This window comes from Manacus candei, unplaced genomic scaffold (genome assembly GCF_025592945.1).
Source record: "Manacus candei isolate 608988 ecotype Guabito, Panama unplaced genomic scaffold, ASM2559294v1 h1tg000109l, whole genome shotgun sequence".
Taxonomy (NCBI): domain Eukaryota; kingdom Metazoa; phylum Chordata; class Aves; order Passeriformes; family Pipridae; genus Manacus; species Manacus candei.
The window spans coordinates 3,883,307-3,906,666 of NW_026138157.1; the positions used below are offsets into that span (position 1 = coordinate 3,883,307).

The 23,360-nt window shown below is 41.5% G+C and overlaps 1 protein-coding gene across 4 annotated transcripts in view; it reads left to right on the plus strand.

Moving 5' to 3' along the window:
- The window catches only part of BCL11B (BCL11 transcription factor B), a 97,098-nt gene that overhangs the window by 42,280 nt on the left and 31,458 nt on the right, over positions 1–23,360 (plus strand). For 2 of the 4 annotated variants that reach the window (XM_051769464.1, XM_051769465.1), the window contains exon 3: positions 754–969. The exons of the other annotated variants lie outside the window; for them this stretch is intronic. In XM_051769464.1, the coding sequence (XP_051625424.1) occupies positions 754–969 (216 nt within the window). The remainder of the gene's footprint in view (positions 1–753; positions 970–23,360) is intronic. 4 annotated transcript variants of the gene reach the window in all.

Consider the following 23,360-nt stretch of genomic DNA (forward strand, 5'->3'; position numbering starts at 1 on the left):
CAAGCGCTTCCAGTGGAGCAGGGGAAAACTTTTAAATACAGCTTTTAAATGGCAGGTTATTCCTAGAGGGGTTAAAAATAAATAATACGGTTGGAGGTTACAATATCATCTTTTAGCTGCGAGGAAAAAGGTTGTTCCCTTCCTCACAGGCTCAGTAGGGAAGCAGCCTGCATAATCGGGGCATGCAAAATGCACAACTGGCCGCAGCTCAAGCGGGAAGGCAGAACGCGGCCGCCAAGGCTTCCTTCTGGGAGCTCGACTCCTGGCACCTCGCTGGAGCCATTTGAGCTCTAAGTCACCTCACTTTGTCCGGGCTGGTGTGTGGAGCCTGCTTCAGCAGCGGCTCGGCAGAAAGCCTGCCCAGTTTTGTGTCATCTCAGTGCATTAACACAGCCATAAAACAATAATCCCCCTTTTGATTTGGTCCCTGAGCAAGTTCTGGTGGCGACTGGTGGTGACGTCCGCTGCCTCTGACTCTGCTCCGTGCCAGGGCTGGCCATCCCCCACCTTCACCCCACTCCATGCATACCACAGGCCCCCAGCCTGGGTTCATGGGTCCCCCAGGTCTCTTCTTATTCTTCCCCTGTCCAGTGTGAGCCCGGCAGCCTCAGCCAGACACAGAGAGGGGTTCAGACCAAGTGTGTCATGCGTTAGGCAGCCAGCCCCCGCCTCACTTGTTTCCGCTGATAATGCCTCCTCTGTCCCTTCAAACTTAGATCCGACTGACAGTTTTTTCTATTGTTTTTTCTCCAGGGCCGTCCAGGCCTGCAAACCTGCCGGGGGCTCCCATAGCTGCCTCCTCCCACCCTCACACATCCGTGATCACGTCACCTCTCCGCGCATTGGCCTCCCTCCCGCCCTGCCTTAGCCTGCCCTGCTGTGGTGCACGTGCAGTCTCAGTTGGCGGGACTCAGACTGAGATTCAGACTGAGACGTCAGGCACATTTGGATGTCATTGTCAGTTGTCAGGTAATAGAAATACTTTTTTTTTTTGTTGCTATCTGAAGGTCAGTAGTGCTGCCAAGTGATGTCGTCTTTGTTGTGGGAGAGCTGCCTTTGCTGGGTCGCATGGAGAAGGCAGAGAAAATGCCTTAAACCCCTTTCCTCCATCCCTCTTTACTCTGGAAGAGGATTGGGAGTGGGAAAGGGCATGTGATTCCCTCCGTTTGCCCATCCCTCCCTTCCTGCCTGCCCACCCTCGGTTGTCACCCACAGCCACTGCCAGGCCGTTTGTGCCATGTTGTTAACAAATGTCTGAGACTCCTCACAGAACGTGATACCCCAGTATCAAGATTTCATCTCTCTGGGATGCTTATCTTAAGCTTAATTGGATAACATTTAACATCTGAGGTATTTTTATTTCACTCTTTTTTTTTGCCCTCCCTCCTCAATCATTCATATTAAAGGCTCTCCTCCGTATCCATGTGCACACAGGGTGTATGTGCTCCATGCTGTTTTCTCCCTTGCCTTGAGAAAATGCTCCTTGGTAACTCACCATGCATCCCTGGCCTCTACCCCATCAGTTTTTCTTTTCCTTTATTCCTTTTGGATGCCTGACTTTTGTCACCACAAGGAGGGGAAAGTAATGTGAAAATGAAGGCACACCAAGCTAGCCAAAGAGAACGCGGACATATTGTTGCCAGACCCCATCATTTCAGACCCAGTGATCTCTTTGAAATCAGTGGGTGTTTCTGAGTATGGCTCAGTTGCAAGACTGGGTTTATGGTGAACTGCAGGCTGGAAAGGTGAAAAGCAGTGGGGGTTTAAAAAAAATACAGATGTGGCAAAATCCACAAATGTTTATGGAGTCTCACTGTGGTGGGCCAAACCCCACAGCTCTCATTCATGATAACATGCATGTAGTTTTAATAGGGAGTTCCCCAAATGATTCTGGATAAGTAAAGTGTGAGGACCAGAGGATTTAGAGAGACAGCAATGACTGTCAGCAGTAAAGCCTTTGGGAAATAGCTCCTCATTTCCCCCCTGAAGCTGGCAAAACTTTGCTGTGCTCAGCTTATTCCTTCCACAAGTAGTGGTACCACCTGGCTACAGTATGCTGTATCTAATGAGAATATCCCTGTACATCTCTCATTGAGGTAATAAAACAAGACAAAAAGATTTGCAAGAAATTTAAATTTGTATCTTGGAAACCCTTGTTCTTGAAAGATAAAATATTCTCAGGAGGAGGCTCTCTTCAGGGTGCCATTTCGACCTTGGGTGAAGCTCAGGGCATGCAGAGAAGGCTCCTATGCTGCCTGGAGGATGCTCAGCTTGCACCCATGTGCTTGCACTGGAGTGCAGGCATTGGGCTTGCAGCAGTGTGCTATGTGGTGAGGTGCTGTCAGTGCATCTGCGGGTTTGGTTAGATTTTCTGCCGTGGTGGGGGATGCTGTTTTAATCAAACTGCTTCGCAGCCTTGGTAGATTGGCCAACTGACCTGGGATGGATGTTGAGACAGGTTCTTGCAAATGGTGAGCACTGGATCAGAAAGTCAGATAGCTCCCCCACCTCCTGCCTTCCCTCCTCCCAGTAACCAGTAAACCAAACTGGAACTTATCTCCTGTTTTGCTGTTCTCTGTCTTCACTGGTGTAGACTGCACACATGTGCTTTTGGTACTCAGGTAGTTGTAACAGTGAACTGAATTCCCTGGTTCCCTATTGCTTCTGATGCCAGTAGCTAGTGGTAAGGGAAGCTAGTACAACTAAAAATAGAAAAGGAAGGAAGGAATAACTTATTGAAGAATGTGGGAAGGTGAGGCTTTTGTACTTTGCGTACTTTGAGTTCTCACTTTGGAGTTCTGTGCTGTGAGTTTTCAGAATTGCCTGTTTGCTGGGAGAGTGATGCCAGCTCTGTGGAGAGAGAGACCTGTTATCATGGCTTCCTGTAATTACTGCTGCAGTCTGCGGCACTTAGAGAATAGGTTATATCAAAGTGCATGCTACATGTTTATGACAGTAGTTGGTCAAGGTCTGCTTGAAAGAAACATTTTCTTCACATGAAAAAGGAGATTATGTCTGCTTAACCCTTTCTTAGCTCACATAGAAATCACTGTACGTGAGCCTGGCCATGGTTTAAACCCCATGGCAAGGGTTATGGGATCTTTCTGTCCCCCAAAATATTTTGTGGAAATGAAAGAAAAATGAGTTCTTTGTGTGGACTAATAATCTAGTGACAATCCCTGTATTGTGCCCTCTTTTTTAATATAGACGTTTACAATAGTCTCCTGCTCCAGCTTTAGAGATCAGCTTGTCTCTCTGACTTGATTAGCCTTTTATTCTGTCAGCCCTGTTCTTCCTTCTGAGGAATTGTTTCCTTCTTTGAACAAAAACCATCAACAGTTCTCCCCTCTCCTCATCCTTCATTGTTTCTTACCTTTCCTGTTTTTCAGCATTCATTTAATTCAGGACCTGGAGTTTTTCTGTGCAGTTCTCAAGCAGGCTGCGACTCTGAAGGCTTGAAGTTGCAGGTACTCCCAAATCTCTGCTGGGCACTCACAAATAAGGCCCTCAAGAGTCCCTCACAGCAGTTTGTACTTGAGAATCTAAACTTCTGGAAGCCAGTGGGATTTGGGGTACACATGTGTGAAAAACTGCATTTGGAAATCTCCGACCTAGATAAGAGCGATCGTCCAGGATGCTGAGTAGCATTCAGTCATGCACAGAGGAACTCATGCTGCCTCATCCAGAGCTGTTAGTGATCTTTAGAAAATGTGCTGCTGATAGTGGTTTCAATCACAGTAAATGGTGCTGGGACATCTGCTTGGATGTCCACTGTGCTTCTCGGCTGGTGCTGATCGTGGTCTCCTCAGTATTTGTTCAGTTCTTTGTATTCAGGGCACCACAGGATGAGGAATTTGCAATTAAAGGTCTATATTTTTCCATGCGATTAAAAAAAAAAAAATCTACCACTGGTTCAAGCTCTCTCTCAATCTATTTATTTATTTATTTTTTGCCTCAGAGGCTTTTGTCTGTTGAATTGGGTTCTCCTGTTTAAATGTTTTTAGTGCCTATTTAATTAGAAGTTGGAATAGAGTAATGAAATTCACAGGGTTGTGTAGCTTGGATCTAAAATATAAATGGGCAAAGCATTCATTTTGCTTTACCCCTTGCCAGATTAGGGTGCTTTTTTGAGCCTGCTTTTTATTTAATTTCAATGAATTGCAACTGCTCAGAGTAACTGTAAAACACACACAGGTTTTTTTGCATAACAGAGACATGCAAATGATTGTTGAGAGATGTAATTATGTAAAGAAAAGTATATGCCTGTATGCGTGCACACATACACTGCGATGCTTTTTGTGGGGCTATTTTTTCACAATACATCTTCATAAGACTCTTTTTATGATGCTGATTTATTAATATTGTACATTAAGGCTTAAATTGTCAAAGCTGCCTAAGAGATTTGGATGCCCATTTGCCATTAAAGTTAACGAGAAATGAGCATTGAAAATCTCAGTGCAGAAGTGCATGGCACTTTACAGTGTGCTCTCCAAAGAAAAAAGTCCCTGCCCTGAAGATACTGTGGTGCAAAAGCCCCAGAAACGGGATTGTAATCGGCATAAGACAAAAGGGATTGTAATCACACAGAGAATAATTTGTCCCCTGTGCCTGCATTCAGATATACACCTGATCCAAAATCTTTGGACCTGGGCCTATGAGTGCGGGTTTTATATACCCCTATAAAGATAATTAAATCTGTCTAATACACATATATTCATCTAACCAGTGAATCTGCTTCCTTCCCACATGTAGGCTGGTGGAAGGAGGTGGAAAGCAATTAGATACTTAGTTGTATATGTGAAAACAGCAAGTGGGCATGGACAGCAATGATTAATGGACAGGGCTGTGTAGTTTAAAGTCTAAAACAGAGGAAAGCATGGGGCCATAACTCAGAAGAGAGGAACAAGCTCCTTCTAATTCAAGGAATCAGCTGTATTAGTCGTTAGGACATTCTGAAAATCACAGTCATCTTGTAAAGTTAATATCAATTTACTTGGCTACTGAAATTCTACTTACTGCTTCATTTAACTAGTCTGGTGTTTTCTTGGCAAAGGTTAATGTGACAGTAAAGATAAAAGCAGTCCCTGTAAGTAAATCATAGGTTTTTAAAAGAATACTTTTCCCTCCTTCTATTATATCACCATATTAATTTTATGTTGGTTTTATAACTGGAGTCAGCCAATAAGAGGAGCTAGATTAGACCACCCTGCTGTAAAAAGCTTGATGCAATTAATACAGTCTGTCTAGAAAGCAGTATTATTTCAAAAACTTTTATGTTAATGATATGGTATGCACTCGGCACATTTCTTACTTGAACAAGAAGCAAGCTTTTGTTCACTCCAGACTGGGTTTTATTAACACAGGAGGATCAATGGAAAACAAAACAGTAATCAGACCAGAGAATGCAAACTCATCCAGCAAAAACCTCCTAACTCATCATGTCCCAGGACAATGGCTCATACTCTACTCCTCATTTTTTGTTCAGTGGAATCTCAAAAAAAAAAAAAAGAATAAAAAAAGGAGAAAAAAAGAGTGCATAAAAACTTGATTTCTGTTTAGTACTTTTGGAGAGGAGAAAGGGAACTGGGTGTAAGTGTCTGAAGGCAGACAAAGACCTATAGTTTCCCCGAGACCCTTTGTAAATGTATCTTTTCATTTTGCTGCATAAAGAAGATATTTGCATAAAGTGCTGGCTAGGGAAAGATCCCCCTATTAGACATAGTTACATGTATTTATTTACTTTAGTGAAATATTTAATGCATGCTTTACTAGAACTGACTTAGTGGATGGTACTTACAGAGTGCAAGGGTATGTGAGAGATGTATATACTAAAACCAGTAATGCATCATCTGAGTGTATTCATCCATCTTTACACCTGTCTGTCAATCTATGTGTTCATCCATTTACCCAAGTATTAAAATCATATGTGACCTGCTGTCTATGCAGCTCTCCGTCTCACCAGATATTAAAATCAGATCCAAACTCAACATAGGTGGGTCTAACAGAGACTCATTTTTTGTCTGAATGATGTGTTTGTCAAGAAGCAGCGAAGGGACCTTAAGATCACAAAGAGGTGACTAAAATGAGGGTGCTGCATGGGCCAGGGTCACTGGCAACGTGAGCATGACCATGGCTTTGTTCTAGGCAGATGGCCGATCACTATAACTTTGTAAGTCCTAATTATGTCAAGTTAAGAACCAGAAGGAGCAACAGTGATATTTAAAGGTGCTTTAAAGTCGATGCTTGCCACTTCCAGACATCCCAGGAAAAAAAGAAAAGCCCTTAATTGCAATAGTAATGGGTGGAACTGAGTCTGGCAGTCTTGGGACAAAATGGTTCAAGGCAACATTGCCTGCAGTAAGGACAATGGCTCCAACATTGAGAGAGTTAACTCGATCGCATACCACTACACTGAGCCCAAGAGTCTGAACTCTTCAAACGCTCCAAATGGAGAGCTAAATCAAAGAATCCTGTTTCAAATCCATCCAAGATGTTGCTGTTTTTCTCCTCTGACAGGAGAAGCATTTGGAAGTGCAGTTTCTTTCTTTTTTTATAGCTGTCTTAAAAAGGAGTTTGGATGTTTAGCACAGCTGGTGCTCATTACATTATGCACTATCAATAAAATAGCATGTGTAATTAATTTTTAATGCAGTGCTGTATGCAGCGCTTTAAAGCAGTTACTGTATGGGGAGAGCTGACACCGGTCACTGACATCAGAAATATTGAAATAGAGGGCTAGATTTTGCATTTTTAAAGGGTGTATGTGTGAGTGGGGGAAGGGTAATTCCCAGCCAGCAGTTTTCTGGCCACAGTCAAATTTAAAAATATAGGAACAAGATGGATGAAGGTGATTTTATAATTTGCTTATTGGAATGAATGATTTTATTTCCTTTTTGAGTTTGCTGAGCGATGGCTGGATTAGGAGTAGGTGACTTCAGAGTATATGTAAGCACCAGGGCAGCACACAGCAACTGATCCATCTTTGTTAAAGCACAAACAGGCTTTGGCGGTATCAGGTGAGAGATGAGGCAAAAAGGGAGCTTATGAGAAAGCAGTGGAAGGCCATTTCTGTTCTATCTCATTGAACAGTTTTGTTTTTTCTTTAAGGGTTCTTTTTTCGTACTTTCTTGTTCCCATTAGTAATAACCCCCATTTTTTTCCCCCTTGATTCATTAAACATTTGGAAGTATTGATAGTTTGGAAGGGAGAGTGTAGCTTAGTTGCAAAGAGGCACCACTGATGGTAAGGTACCTGCTGATCTAACAGAAGACCCAAGCAAATTAGAGTCTTCTTTTTTTCTTCGTGTTTGTGCGCTACTTTCCATAAGATAGCAGCATAAATGAAGACTGCTTTAATGGGGTGCAGTAGGCAAGGTTTGGGCACCATCTATCTTTCGGCACCATTGTGTCCAGAAACACCTCGATTGTCTGAAGGAGGAGCAGACCTCCTCTTGAAGTTGTAGCATGGTGCATGTTTGTATTCAGCAAAGGGACAGGAATGGCTTTCATGTTTCTGATGCAGAGTAATCATTGGGGATGGTTTGCAGTGTGGGACCAGCATCTCCCCTGCTACCACTGCTTTCCCAGCCGTTTTCAGGGAGTTGAATGCCTCTTGGTGAATAATTCCTAAACAGAGAAGAAATCAACTGCAGGAAGAGAAGGAAGGAAGCAATCACCTAAAAAGCAACAAAATTAGGGGTAGTGCTTGTCAGGTGCCTTGCTTTTTGGTTGGGCAATGCACCAGTTTTGTAAGAGCTGATTTTTTTTTTTATACACATGCATGAGGCATAAATGTTTGCAATTATTCTTTCTTTCTCTCAGTAAATTGCTGTTCCTTTGTACATAACATATGCTAAACAGTTCACTTGTACAGCCTCACCTGGCATATTCAGGATGGAGTTTCCTCCTGCCCCTTCAGCAGTAGCTTTTTGTCATCACTTTTCTTCTCGCTTTCTGTCAGATTTGTGCGGACGTGTTTGTGTGTCTGAGCCAGGAAGTGAATTGGCCTGTTCAGTTTGTGAGAAAAGAGATAAATCTCTCGTGCACAAATATAATGCTCAATGTCAAAGGAAGTAGGGCAGGCTATGGTGTATGGCGTAGGTAGTTGTGATGAGAACTGCTCTTGAGTTCACAAGCCAGAGCGGGAAAGGTGGAGGCAACAGAGAGGCGTTGTACATTTTGTAGTGAAATTGCTTTGTTTTATTTTATTTATTTTAGAGGAATTGGATCATTTATTCCTGGAGTGACTCAGGTTTAGACCAGAGAACTGAAAAAAAATTACCCCGTATCCCTCCAGAACTGTCTAATTCAGAGGACCTGGACTCTTTTTTATTTTTCTGAGTGCTTCATAAAAATGGATGAAAGGAAGAGTTCTGTGCTCAGATGGGATGCTTTATGTTTAGAAAGGGATTTGAGTCAAAGAAGCCATGCTGATGCACCTCGCATGTGCCCCACTGGACTTCTGTGTTCTGCATGTTGGTCCTTCTATCTGCTGAGCAGTAAACATCTGAGCAACTGTTAGCAACATATGTTTTTATGCTGTTTGCTTTCTTTTGAACAGTCTTTTTCCAAGCATTTTTGCAGTATGCACAGAAATCTGGTAGGCTAGTGTACAGTACATGCCTTTGGTATCTTTATTTTCATCTTGTTTTTGTCTAAATCAAACCATTTCTATGGGTCCCTGTTCCAGCTAATGTAACCTGCCATAGCACAGGGGAAGTCAGGTTCAACGAGACACTAAAACATGCACTTGGAAGGAAGCAGGCAAAAATCCCATGTAGCAAAGGCTTACATTTTTTATGAATTCAGCTGTATGAGTCAGAGGTCCTGGGACTTCTGGAATGAGGTTAATGCAGGCACTAAGCAAGGAGATGGGGAGACATAGCCGCTGGAATTGTGCCATGAAACGGTGCTTTGTAAATTAGTGTCTTTGCTATTAACATAAAGAATCTCTGGTTAGAGAGGGGCTGGTTTGCACAACATACCTGAAGCTTTTATGCTTGTTTAAACATCACTTGGCTATTTGAAGCCAACTGTAAATGTATTACTTTCAGTACATCCCCTGGCAATGTGAGGGGAGCATCCCATCCTTTCTGTGTATCAGTCTGTCTCCTTTTATGCTCTGTATTGACCTAGATTACTTCACGTGAGACACAGATCTAAACTTGATCTTTATGTCTCTTCCATGGCTGCGTGACAAATGTAGTGCTTCCAGGGTGTGCTGTGCCATGCCAGCAGTCCACTGAGAGATGGGTTAGGGGCTGCCTAGGGACGCTTGGCTGAGCATCTTTCTATGAGGTGTTTTCTGACTTGAGTGGTGTTATACTCTTCTTCTAGCTGTGAACATGGTCTATGGAATTCCAGGATGTACAGAGATTTAAATAATAATCATAGTATTGTTGGCAAATACGTAGCATTTAAAACTGTCCACAGTGATCAGGGCAAAACCCAAAAATTCATGGAACCTTGTAAGACCTCAGCAGGGCACCAGTGCCTTTTGCCTGCTGGAGAACTAGTTTTTTCATTTTGCATCTTCTAACAGAGTTTTGGGTTATTTTCTCCACTCTTCTGGTTGAACAGGGAGACAGTAAGTTCATTCGTTATGGCACAGACAGACTTATAATGCAAAGTATGTCCAAAAATTAGATCTGAGTGTTTACAGATTGATTAATCCAAATCCTCTATAAAAATGTGTGAACTGTTGAGTAAACTGGAAACAGAATCATTTTGGTCCTACAGTGAGAACAAGATTAGCAAGTAACTTTACTTTCCTGTAAAACCTTATTAAAAAAAAAAGCAATTATTTTTCTATTTTTTCTGCTTTCTCCTCAAACTGACCTGATTGTAAATTTGAGGTAGAATCTTAAAAGCTCTGTAGTCTATTGAAACCAAACACTTCACTGTCATTTTCAAGAGAGACATAGAATAGTTGTAAAATGATCCTATGAAATTGCTGTAAACTCCTTCCCAATTTCCTTCGTACCTTCCCTGCCCATTTTCCACACGGAGCGTTGTGAAATCTGCATCGATGCTGCCCCTGCCTCTGTCACCACTGTCCCCGTTCATTAGTGCAGTTGAGCACACTCATAACCGTCTGAACTCTTCCCATATTTAGAGCTCTCTAGCCAGCAAATCTTCCCTTCTGCTCTTCCCTTTTCCAGAAAAAACCCAATGGTCAGGGTTTGAGGTGACCACTTGAGATATAATTTTAATTCAGTGGCCTGGTATCATCCAGAGCTGTAAGGGAGAGCAAAATTGTGAGAGACAGTACCACCACTGCTTAAATAATTTGCTCCCTGCCCTTTTCTGCTAAGTTTGCCAGGCTGTGTCTTGTGATTATAAACTCAGATTTCTTAAATTTGTTTTCTCCTTAATAGGTAAAGATGAGTGAATGCTGTTTCTCACTTTCTCCTCACTCTTTCTTCACAGATGTCTTTGCTCTCTGGGGCCAGCTGGCACTGCTGGGGAGGTATTACCCAGGGGATTTCATTGCCCCAGGATTAGATTTCCCCATGTACATGGCAGCATGGAGCTGTATTGCATATAGCTCCCTCCCACAAGTCCCAGTGAGTCACCATGTTGCTTGCTGGGCTGTCTGATGGGAACAGGATGCTCTGTCCCTGGCCACTCTGGACATGGAGCTTCTGCCCATCTGTACCTTTCCTTTCCCCTGCTCTGCCCTAGACATTCATATCTCTTTCTCTTTTTTTAATATATCATTTCAACTTTGCTATAAGGTAGGTCCTTTATTCATGCTGTCACTGCCAGTGGTCCCTGCAGTAACAATTGCAGCATTTTTTTTCTAAAACTCAACTCCAAAGTCAATTTGCTGGTTTTAGTGGTTTTGGGGTCTTTTTTTTTTTCTTCTTTAAGATTAACATTTTTTTAAATGGAAATGACTGCTGAAAGTAAACACAGCTTGCAATGTACAGACTTATTGGGCCAGCACAAATTTCCTTAATAAGCTGGGGTATGTGTATGTGCGTGCGCGTGTGTTTTCCCCCTTTAAACCTTGGAATAAGAGTGCTGTCTCTTTAAATCCTAACTCAAACTTTACTGGCGATTTTACAGGGCCTGGTTTCATTTATAGTGGAGCCAGACTTGCTGTGTGAGAGCCGTCCGCATGCTGGAATTAGTCTTAAGCTCGCTTCTGTGGCGTTGCCAAATTCCATGTTTGTGTTTTATTTAGAATTCTTTTCACGGCCAGTCGAATCTGTTCAGGCACACATAGGCAGTGTTGCGCCCCATGGAGAAAATAAGCAAGTTTGCGTTTTCTTTGGCATAGGCCATGGCCACAAAAGACTGTGGTCTAAAAAAACATTTTTTAAAAGCTATTTTAACCCATAACAGATGTATAAAGTAGGCACACGCATGCCAGCTTCCTTAGTTTTAATTAAAAAATAATTATGGCTTTAATGGGATGCTAGTGACAAATTTGGATGAATGGTGGGTGACATTATCTCAAGGCTTGCTTCAACTTATAAATTAGTGCATTTCTCTTGGCCAGTGGTACAGATGAAATTAAACGAAGGAGCAGATTAATATTTCTTAAAGTTCCATTGAACCAAATGAAAAATCAAATCAAATAAAAAACCAAGGCCCCTTCCTCCGTCTCTGCCTCAGATTCCCTTTTTCACGAGACCACAGAACACAGAGGAACGGTTACTTTCTCTGGCTGATAAATGATCTGGCCAGCGATAAACTGGACTTAAGTTTTCAAGGTACCTGTCCCTTTTGTAATTTCATATTGGTAGCCACACCAGCAAAGTATTGTGATTAATGTCAGCTGGTGCTTCCATTTATAACCACATCTAACTAGCTAACACGGTACCTCCAAGCCAGGGAATCTTGAATATAAACCTATCCCTATATATTGCGTGTTGCAATGGTTCTCTCTCCATACCCTGACTAACTCGCTACAGTACTGGCCATGATTTCTCACATCTTTAGGCCATTTTCAATTTGGGGCTCACTAGACCTGGGCTAGATGCACAGGCTTGCATAGGCAACAAGAGTTTATATTTATGAAGAAATAAACAAAGGAGTAATAAACATGTAATGAGCTAACCCCAGATGCTATCTCTACTGTTATTAGTCAGGTGCATGTAAAGTTGAGGAAAGGAGAGGAAAGGATCAGCCTGAAAGGCTCTGGATATTGAAGGGGGAGAGGTGTGATGAGTTCACTGGAAAAAGTGTCTTTCTCCTTCCCATGCAAGCCTCCACCCCACCCACTGTCACCTTGAATAGGTGCTGAGAAGAAAGGCGATAAAGCAGCACAGCTTTTCAGGGCATGCAGCAGAATCACATTTCCTCTAGACCTGCTTGCCCCACTCTGGTTCTTTCCAGCAGCAAAGACAGCCCAGCGTGGGATGGGGCTTTCTGGATGGGAGCAGATGATCAGCTTTATGATCTATGGCACAGGCAGATGAGGATCATTTTGTTTCTGGATGGCAAAACCCTGTTTCCTGTTCTCCGATGTATTCGTTCAGGAGACTTCTCATCTGCTTAACATTTAGCTCCCATTGTAAAAAACAACCCTGAAATGCTTCTGATACGTGTAATCTAAATGGGGAGAGCTCTTCTTCACTTACACAGTGCTAGTTTTCTGTAACTAACATGTTGAATTTTTTCCTTATTAAAAAGTAAAAGTGACTTTTGGAAAAAGAAAATTGAGGAAAGAGAGAGAGAGTATGAGGTGCTTGGTGGATAGCTGTGCACCTTCCCCTTTGTCTTGTGATCTACAAATGTTTTACTACTAATTTCCACGCAAATGTGGCAGGGTCCCCCACCTTGCTTGCTGAAAGCTGTCTGCCATGTTAAGCTGGGGAAATCCAGGAAAAGGAAGCTGATCTGCTCGGTTTGAGCCAGTCTGGAGAATTTGAGCTACTCAGGGAGATCCGTTTGATCCCTCGGGGAGGGCAGTGTCTTTTCTTGATGTGCAGGATGTCCATTGCCTGAAGCTGAACCAAGCCAGACTCTCTAAAGATACAATTCTTAGACTTTGTTTAACTGCAGCAAAAGAGAGATTTTCCTTTGTCGATTGAATGAGGATTTCTGTGGTAACATTTCCCTGCACTTGAATTCCTCATGAGTGAAAATGAAGCTCCAGCATTAAAAACATGAGTCATGCAGTGCAGATGAGAGTAATTTTTGCATTCCTGGAATTTTTGGAAGGGAAACATTACATTCATGATAATCCTTTCAATTATACCTTATTGCTAAAATAATCCATGAGGCATTCAGCAGTAGAGCCCTCTGCTATTTGGTTACAGTTGAGGCTTTGAAAATAGCACCTGAAAGCTTTTAGACTCCTGTGTGTCAGTATCTTAATTTTCTTTTTATGTTGCTGCACACAGGATGGTCTGCCATCCTTTTTATTTACTCCTTAGGAATTTTTTGTTTAATAAATAAGGCTAATTTGATTTGTTCTGATCTGTCTCAAGTATCTAATTGCTGCTGTTGAGAATGATTAATGTCCAGTTGAAAGGATTCCATATCTATAAATGAGAACTGAAAGCAGATGTTAGTTTGATGAACGTGTGCTGCCCATTCCTTGTCTGCACTGGCACAGAGAGCAGGCTGCTGAGATATTGCTATCTATCAAAAGAGAGATGTTAGATGCCAAATACAGTTCAGAGTCACACACCAATCATGAGTGGAGTGAACAGTTAACAAATAATGTATCCCAGGTAGGTTTTTTTCTCTGCTTGTGAAATATCTGTACACAAGACACATTATCCTCAAATTGTCAGAAGTACTTGATGAACTCTAGTTCGGGGGAATGCACTGTGAATTGATGACAACCAGGACTTTGAGTTTTCACTCGAGGCGTAGTGTTGGTATTTTGTCCAAAGGCAGGTAATTTCAGTTTCCAGTGCTATTGCATGCACAGTGCTGATTCTGGAGTTAATTCAACCCATGAAACCCTGACAAAACCAAACCAAAGCTGATACTGTTCTCTTTGCCGTTTGTGGACTGGCTAGTTGCTCAAGCATTTCTGGCAAGCCAGACCAAATTCTTTTCAGAGTTCGCTAGCTTGAGTTCAAGCAGATCTGTGGAGAGCAGACAGTAAAAAGAGCAAAAGAAGCAAAAGACTGAATTGCTTGGCCACAACATCAGTTTTTGTGTCATCCAGGCAACTTTGGCATACACCTGCACACAATAAGCACAATAACTTTTTAGATAAAAGTTGGTACAATGGGATCTTTCCCCAGGGACTCTCCAATTTAGTGATGATGCTTTACAGTCCTTTCACAAGCAGTGCTCTCCAGTGCTCTCTGGGCTACTGGGCTTCACCATCCCAGCCAGTGTGTAACAGCAAGTTAGCAGCCAGTGCATGGAGGAGAAATTTTGGACAAGGGTGAACATATCTGATAATGACAGTAGGATTGGCAGCATTTCCCCCCCAAAAAAAAAAACAGAGACCACTTGCTTTTTAAAGCACCTTTTAAAAATATTTCTGATAGTTTTAAAATCTTCACCAGTATTACTGTGAGCAAAAGAGAAAAAACAGGTTAACAGATTTAGTCACTTTGATTTTTTTGTGTGTGTGTGAAATAGCCTTTGCATTTTTACTGTTTGTTAAATCACTGTTCAGGTAATGTCTATAACTAGAAAACTATTTCACAGGTGGACAGACGGAGATGTAAAGACCAACACAAATCTTCCTTGCTGTCAATAAATCAGGCTGACTTGGGATGTGTGTGTGGCAGGAAAGGGAAAGAGAGAGAGCAGAGGAGATGGAGGATAAAAGGGACAGAGAAAGGACTTGGAGTCATGGAGAAGGATAGGTACTGGCATCCCAGAGCTCTCTCTATGACAGCTTCTTGCTGTAATCATGTCAAAATTACAACAGAGTACTTCCAGTGTGACACACTGTTCCCCTGGAACCTGAATAGGAGACTCGAGATACAGCAGCCATGTGAGAACAGAGGAGAGACTGCTTTTTCAAGATGATTTTTCCATTTGGCATTTAACTATAACAGTATTAATTCCAAATATAACTATTTCTTAAAATCCATGTGTTTTGTTTCATAGATGGTACTGAACTGAGCAGTGAGACTTTTTCAGTTAAAGTAACTATATTTTGCTGGATAAAGCCTGGCCTTTTAGATTGTTTCTGATGATTTTTCCTGACCTATGTCTACCTGGCTGTGCTATAATGTCAATAGTTCCCAGCTGATAGACCTCACAAAGTGACTGGAAATCATAAAGTGGACCAAAATAAAGTAAATGGTAACTTTCTCCCTATCAGGAGGTACTTTCAAGTTATTAAAAAATAAAACCTGATTTTTGTCTTCCTTTACTTCTCTTTCTTTCTCCACCCTCTTCTTAGTTTTTTTCTTTTTTCTCATAGGCAAGAAATGGAATTGGTGCAAATATGACTGTCCTAAATTAGGCTTGTGAGATACTCATGTGGCTGATATCATTACTGGACAGGCTGTAGTGCATGACAAACTTCATTTCTGTGGAGAAAGCCAGGACTGAAGTCAAGAGATGGGGCACAACTGACCATGTAGTTGAAAATATATGTTGCAATTTCTTTTGATCTAGTCTCTTTACGTGGGGTAGAAGGGAATATCTTTGAGAAACTATTTAAAGGGAGATTTCTTTTTTAATATAGTGGCTTTCCTCATTGCAATGAACACAGCCTGCGGAATGAGCTGTGAGCGTGTAATTTTAGCAGGACAGGGCTTGTCCACAGGATTTTATTGTTTCTGGAAGTGGTCATTTGAGCAAGTACACATGAGCTATGAGTAAGTATTGGTTTGCTCTGGCTGCTTCGTAGGTTTTCCTATGAACAAAGGTGTGCCTGGCCCTGGGCAAATTGTGGAACTCCCTCGTGTTGGCAGCAGGAAGGTGTGAAGGGGTTGGGAACTTCATGTGCAGCTCATAGCTCTGTGCAGATCTGAGGCTCAGCATCAGGAATCTCATGTTTGCTCTGCACGGACAAATACTCTTTTAGCCTTACACAACTGCAGGCATGGCTGTGAGGTTTAATCATGCATCTAAAATCAAAGGAAAACACCGCACAGGGAGTGTTCCTTGGAAAAAGCAGCTTTAGGAGACCAACAACAGGCTCTCTTTACAGGTAGGAGAAAACAAATCATTCCTGTCTAGAGGTTCCCTGAGATACCAAGGAAAGGACCCTGTGTCTGGCTAAAATAGGAAAATCCAGGTTGAAAAATATTATGAGAGGATTTGAGAGTTTGCTGTATGCTTTTATTGTTATCCAGTGAAAAGCATTAATAACAAAGGGAGATCCTTGCATTTCAGGTCCCATTCCCTACAGTTTGGGAAATCTAAATCCAAGCCTCTGTTGAATTTTCCCTGTGAATTTTCTCCATGAAAACTCTCCCACAAACTCAGTAAGGAATTCCAGCTCTTCACTCTCTGATGGGAGCATTATAAGGATAAAGATGTGGAAGTTTCTGAAGTGCTCAAATACTAAAATAATAAAAAGTTACAGAAGTATATAAAATAATTGTGAATAATTTAGGCTAATTTCTGATGAAATGCTCATCCAGGGCTTTATTGCATGTGATCTAAATGAGACTGAGGGCCATTGATAATGATTGATGTTTATCCAACTCTTACTGTGTTTAAAATTCTCACAAGTGTATAAGCGGTAGCACTGTTACTCCTCTCTGTGAAAACAGTGGATCAAATTGTGCTCTCAGGTACAGCAGCTCAAGACCATTGCAGATTAAACTACTGGAAATCAATGGGGTTGCACATTTGTAACTGAGATCAGAATTTGGCTTGACCTTGTGCGGTGCTCTCTGTGTTAATTCTTGCATCTGAACCTGGAAGAAACGGCTTTTTTATTACAGCAGTGCTTGAAGAGACCCCAGGAAAGTAAGGTGTAAATATCAGAGGCTGCCAACAGCTAGTGGCAGTTTCAGCCTAATAAACTGGAAGTAAATAACTTGGTGATTAGCTGGAATTGGCAGGCCACTTAAACACAGCACTGACTGGATACATGGTTTTCCCTGTTCACACCTTAATACTATATCACAGCATGGATGGATGCCTGGAAGATATATGAGCCTCAGCAGAACTTGTTCTGAATCTACCTTGACACTTCTATTTGTAAATAATCTCAATGATAATAACAACAAACAACAATAAGTACTTAGCTAGAACCTTTTATCCTAAGGAGCCCAGAGCACTTCTAATTTGAAGAGTGAGCAAACAATAAATAATGAAATCCAAGTCATTACAGCAAGGGTAGTTTTGTAGTTCAAGTGGTGAACTGGGAAGACAGTGGAAATTGGGGTTTCTTGCTGCTGCTGTCACCACACAGTCCCTCTGTGAAGGTGGCTAACTCCCTTTCCCCCCAGTGTGTGTCTGTAGTGGGGACATGTGAGGCTTAGTCTCAGGCAAACAGTTATGTGGATAAAGCAAGCAGTGCAAGAACCTAAACAGGATTATTGTGAATAAACTTGTATGTTCAGAGAAATTGAACCTGTGGAGAGACACTCTAGGAAGATATATGATCACACAGCAAGAGAACAAATGAACTCTTTCAGGGCAGGACATAGAAGAAGTCCATGGAAGTTATGAGGAAAATCAGTTGCTATTGATTCAGTGAACGTTAGGTCAGGTTTCTTGCTCCCTGACTGCCATTAAGTTGTATTTCAGGAGACAAGAGGACATTTTGGCAAGGAGTGTAAGAAAGCTTGGCACGGTCCACTCATTTTTGCTATTGCCATGGTCCTGTCTCACTTCTCTCACTTCTTACATCTTCTGTACCGTAAGTAGCAAGAGAAGATTCTAGTGCAGTTGTCTTTTGCTGCCTTTCTGAGTCCTATTTTAAGCTCTAATACACTGGCTTACTTTAACATTTTGTTCCTCCACTGTGTTACTTTACTTTTTCCTTTGTGGTGATGAGGTTCCTGTTGCAAGGAGGAATTCTCCTCTCCCATGTCATAAAATGACCAGACTGAGTTAGCATTATGTTCTCAAAGAGGAAAGGATATAAAATACTCAAACAGTGCCAGGTTGTCTGACAGAATTAATACTTTACAGTATTGTGTCATTCCTGCAGCCTCTTCTTTTCAGTTACCCATCCCTCTTAGTCATTTCATTAGTCACTATTTTGGCAAGGGGTGTAGCAATCTGGTTTGATTAGAAAGCAGCAGCCTATATTGTCCAGTTTTGTTACCTATGGCGGCGATCATGTTGACATGTAAATTTCTAAGAATTTAGGCTGTGTATGGGTCAGAAAGTGTAGTACTTCTTGACTCCTTCACTCTCTGAAGTACACAGTTGTGGTGGTTTAGAAGTGGAGTGATAATCCTTAAAAATGCTGCAACTTGCCTGAGATTGTGTAGCATAGTTCATCTTTGTGGTTTCTCCTAATCAGCCTTCACAGGTGTGTATGACCATTTTACAGGCAGGAAAAAAACAAAGGGCTTGGGCACAAATTTGGTTAATAAGTTCCCAGCCTCTAGAAATCTGGTCTGGTCACGTTGCTACATGAATAACAGGCATAAAATGAATGTACGGTTGAAAGTGATTTGCTTTCGGTTTGGATTAGGCCCATAATCCAGGTCAGCAGTTATCAAATTATCTTGCAGAAGGTAAGAGTATTTTGGCCCAAGGTAGTCAGAATTGAAATGCATGACAAAATCTACAATTCCTGCTTAGGAGTGCTAAAACTTGGGTATGGAGATACTGGAGCATTTCTGATCAAATCACGGGTTTTAATTTTTACTGTAATTGAGAACACGCAAAATAATATTTATTTTTTTTTTTAAAAAGAGGGGACCTGAAATATTTAAATGTAATTAATTTTGTTTTGTTGAGATTAAGTATTTAATACCTGGAGCACGCCGGGAAAACAAACCAGGGTTGGGTGCACAGTGTGAGTCTCCGGGTTTTGAAGAAGCCAGGAATCCATAATGGCTGCTTTATGTGCGTTTTCTTCATTTCTTCAACCTCTTGGGCAAAAGTCTGAGCTGTGCGCAGTATTTTGCGAGCAGACATGAGCTCGTTCTGCCCATGCTTCAAGCCAACTGGACCCAAGCCAACCTCCAGCGGAAGCCGTACAGCTGCGCGAGCGAGGATGTCGAGCCCCAGCCCCGTTCCTCTGCAGGGCTTGTTAGCTTGGGTTTGGGGTTCTACTAACCACAGCTACCTGTCTTCTGCCTTGGTGCTGGCTTGTGCCTGGCCAGGCTAGAGTGCAGGCGGGGTGAGCCTTTGTCAGCCTGCCAGATACCATGTAGACATACCCTTCCTCACCCTAGGCAGCAGTTTCTCAGGCACTTAATTTTCGTTGAAGTCAGCATGAGCGAACGTTAGTCACCTTGAGTAGTGGTTGCCAAAGGAGGTCCTTTGTGTAACGCATAGATTTAGCAATCTAGGCATTGACTTTGCATTACTAATGTTTGGTCTGCTTTCTCCCAGGCCTTTCCACTCTCGTGGTCACTGTCAACCCCCTTTCCTGCTAGCTGCTCCAGCTCTGTAATTGCATCTGACTGCAGTGATACAGTTGTCAGCCCTGAAGAAGTCTCTAGACTTTATTGCCACCCTCCCTCAGGCAATGCAGTTTGCCACCAGCCCTGAGAGGCTGGTTTGGAGTCTCTTGAAGTTGCTGAGATCTTGATAATGCTTTATGGTGATATTGCTCTTTCTCTTCACCTTGAAGAGGGGAGTGGCGATTTAGCCAGAAGCGAACAAGTCACTTCAGCAAGCTGGTGCTTCTTCCCTATGGAGTATATTATATGTTTCACCCCAGAGGGTACAAACTATGGTTTACTGAGTGAAAAAAAAAAAAAAAAAGGTAAAAAGAAGTTGGTGTTGGCTCGTGTTTCTGAGTTGTCCGGGACCAATCAAAATTGGTCTCTGTAATTCAAGGAATTGTAAAAATACATTATATTATCTGTTACTAATTCACTAGTATTCCTTCCTATTTGGCTCCTTGCTGAGGAAACTTGAACTTCATAGTGATATAAAAGCTTGAAATTGCCCAGAAAAATTCTTCTCTCACTTTTTTCAGGTGCTAGCACTAGTGTTCTGAAAAAACCCCACATGATCTAGGTGTGAAAATGTAGTCTGTTAAACTCATCAGAAACTTCATGTTGACTTTTGTCAGGTTTCTCATAAGGATTTGCATCCTAAGAATTGAGAATAGCAAATGTTCACTTTGCATTAATTTTTAAAGTCTCAAATTGTGGGTTTTTTCCTACTGGAACTGAAACTTAAAATTTCCGAGAAATTAAACTTGGTTTTCAGTTTGTTAGACAAAACCATGATATTTTATATCTGATGACTTCTGGGTCAGTATCAATGCTGTTTCAACATTTTTCTCCCAGATCATTTGCAGTCTGACAAAAAGAGTTGAACATGGATCTCGGGACTACTAAGGAAGGTTCCTGACTGCTTGGCAACTCTCTTCTCACTTGCACAGTCTTTCTATGAAACTTCGTTGAAACTCAGCTCTTAACACAGGTCCTATTAGCCATCAAAAATATTTGGTAAAAGTGGTCTGAGCCGCTCTAGTTCATGGTCTTCAAACTTGTTTTAACTTCAGCCATGTCAGATCTGTAAGAAAGGGTCTGCATATGTCTGTGAAAAGAATTGGGCTTTACATGTTGACTACGTTGCTTGGCTGGTACAGTTATCCTCAAAGAGCTTTTTTAATGTGATAGACATAAGAAAAGCCTTTCCATTGTCTCTTCCATGTCCTGAGTTTCCCAGCTAGATTACAAATAGAATATGAAAGTCCAGACATGGGTCACTCAGCCCTGGGGTGTTACGGATGCCCTCTTAGATCTGTGAGGAAAGTGGTGGAAACATACCTTGTAGAGTGGATGCACTTCACAGTTGGAGAGATGTAACCTAATTTGTCAGCTATCACAAAACACTCATTTCATTTCCATTGCTACAGTTTTGTCTAGAACTGTTCAAACCCTGCAGGGTTCAGTTCACAAGGTTGTATGTGAGCTGAACCCTGCTCTCAGGTTGAGGAAGGGTGGGTGGAGAATCAAACCTTTCAAGTTTGCTTAGAGGGATGAATCTGAGAAATTCACACCTTCAGAACTCCTCATCGTCTTCCTCTACTCACATGTGCACTGAGCCCTTTTGTACTCTTTACTTAGGACTTTGTAGTGATCCTGGTAATTCTTTCCCTCTACTTGCATTTCTGGCTTTCTTTGCTGAGTCACCTAAAGCACTGTATAGTGCTTTCCTCTCCTCAGGGGCCCTGGGTGCTGCCACTAATCAGCTCTTGCATTGTTATAAAATGCATTCAGGATCTGCCCCATGCTGGAGGTCGGCTCACTGGTGATTTGATCTTCTCTTGGTAATTCACATGTGGAATTTGTCTCTCTACCCAAATTTATGAAAGTGTGGTTTATATTTTGTAGCAAATACAATAGAGATACAGTTCTGCTCAAGCTATTGAGAACACACACCAGTGTAATATTGTGGCTTGTTAAAGTTATTTGCTGCAGGATTCACATGCAAAAAAAAAAAAAAAACAACCAAAAAAACCCCACAAACCCCAAAATCCAGTAGGCAAACCCATATTAATGTTCCATAGCCTTCATGTAGCATTTTTAATTCACAGTTTTGTCCCTATCAGTGCCCCTTTCTTTTCATATTAATTCCCAACTCCATTTCAGTGTGTTAGCCATATTCTGTTCTTGGTTACATCCAGTTGATTACCAGGAATTAAATTCTTGTAGTGGCAAAACATATGAAAGATGAGATAATAAAATAACAGGATTTTGTGTATACGTCCAATTACCTTAATGAGTTTATATATTTTTACTTTGGCTGTAGAGTTGTTTTAATGTGGCTCCTCAACTTGGCACAAAGTAAGGCCCTTTCTTGCTACTTCCTGTAGGTATCCTAAGAAGGAATAATCCAAGCCTGTAGGGTGTTTTACTTGCACGGTCCACCTCACTTTTCTCACAGTGACAGTGTCATTTCTCCATTTAAGTACAGTACAGAACATGTGGCTTTGAACATGTGGATTTTGCTGAAAGACAAACAGATTCCCTCTCCCCTTGATACTAGAAATAGCAATAGCACTGAACAGTCAAAATATTTCAGTCTCTCGTTCTAACTGTATTTGAGTGTGCCTGTGTTTCATGTTCTGTTATCATTGCAGGAAAGAATCCCCCATCCTTGATAGCTTTTTTTGGTGCTTATTGCAAAGATGAGAGTGAAGAAGTAAGGGGGAGCTCTTCCACAACAAATATCACTGCATGCTCTAGGATCTTTTGAAAAAAAACCTTTTTTTATTTTTTTAAATTTGTCTTCCAACAGTCCTTATTATTAAGATATTCATTCTTATAAAGGGATGTTAAATAATTAAGCCTGTGGAAGGGGCAACATCAACAAATGCTGGAATATATTTAAATAATGAAGAACATCTTTAATTTGTACATGTAAAATAATTGTGAGCCGATGGCAGGTTAGGCATTCATATTTATTAAAATGTACTTGCCTCTGCTTTAGAGGAAGAAGGTTGTCTTTTCATATACTCTCCTTCAGCCTGAGCCACTTCAAGACTTCCTTCTCTTCAGTCAAAAAGAATCAATTATGTGTTGCAGTTGCTTTCCCCCAAAATACTTTGATTGCCTCATTTTGTTTTAGCTGAGAGCACTCAAGCCATTCCTCTTTATACAGGAGGGAAGAGGGGTGTAGAAATTACCCAGTCTGTAACCAAATAACCTGGCCTTTAGTGAGGATTCCTAGTGATTCAGAATATTGACAGCAATCAGGAGTCTCAGGCTGTTGAAACTTCCCCTCTAATTGAACTGGGAAAGGTAAACCAGTTTCAGTGCTCCGCACGCTGTAATTGCAATAATTTAATTTAGCTATTTAACCTGTAATTCAGTGGTATTTATTAAAGAGCATAGGAGAAAATGAGGCCATTAGGAGCCAGAGATGAATACATTGAAATGAAAATGAACACTTCTAACTGCTAGTTGACCTTCGTTTTGTAGCAGTTTTTATTAGGCTGGTCACGGTAATTACTGGTACGTGAATCACAGAGAAAAGTGAATAATTCTGTAATGAACATTTTTATTCATTATCTCACATTTTCAGGAATCAGAAAAGTATCATGTAAAAGTATCTCCAATGTTCTCCTTTTGTTTGTTTTCCGACAAATAACGGTTTGTGGACAATAGCCCAGTGCAAAGCATCACTCCAGTGTGAGAATTCATGTCATGCTGAATTGATAGGCCTGTGGTGTTCCACATGCAGCATGAGTGGAGACTGAGCAGTTTGTAAATCAAGCAGGAATCATATTATAAACATAGAACATGCTGGTCACCCATGTTAATAGTTAGGGGGGCACATTTTGGGTCAAAAGCTGAGGTATTAAAACTTCCCAGTGACTTG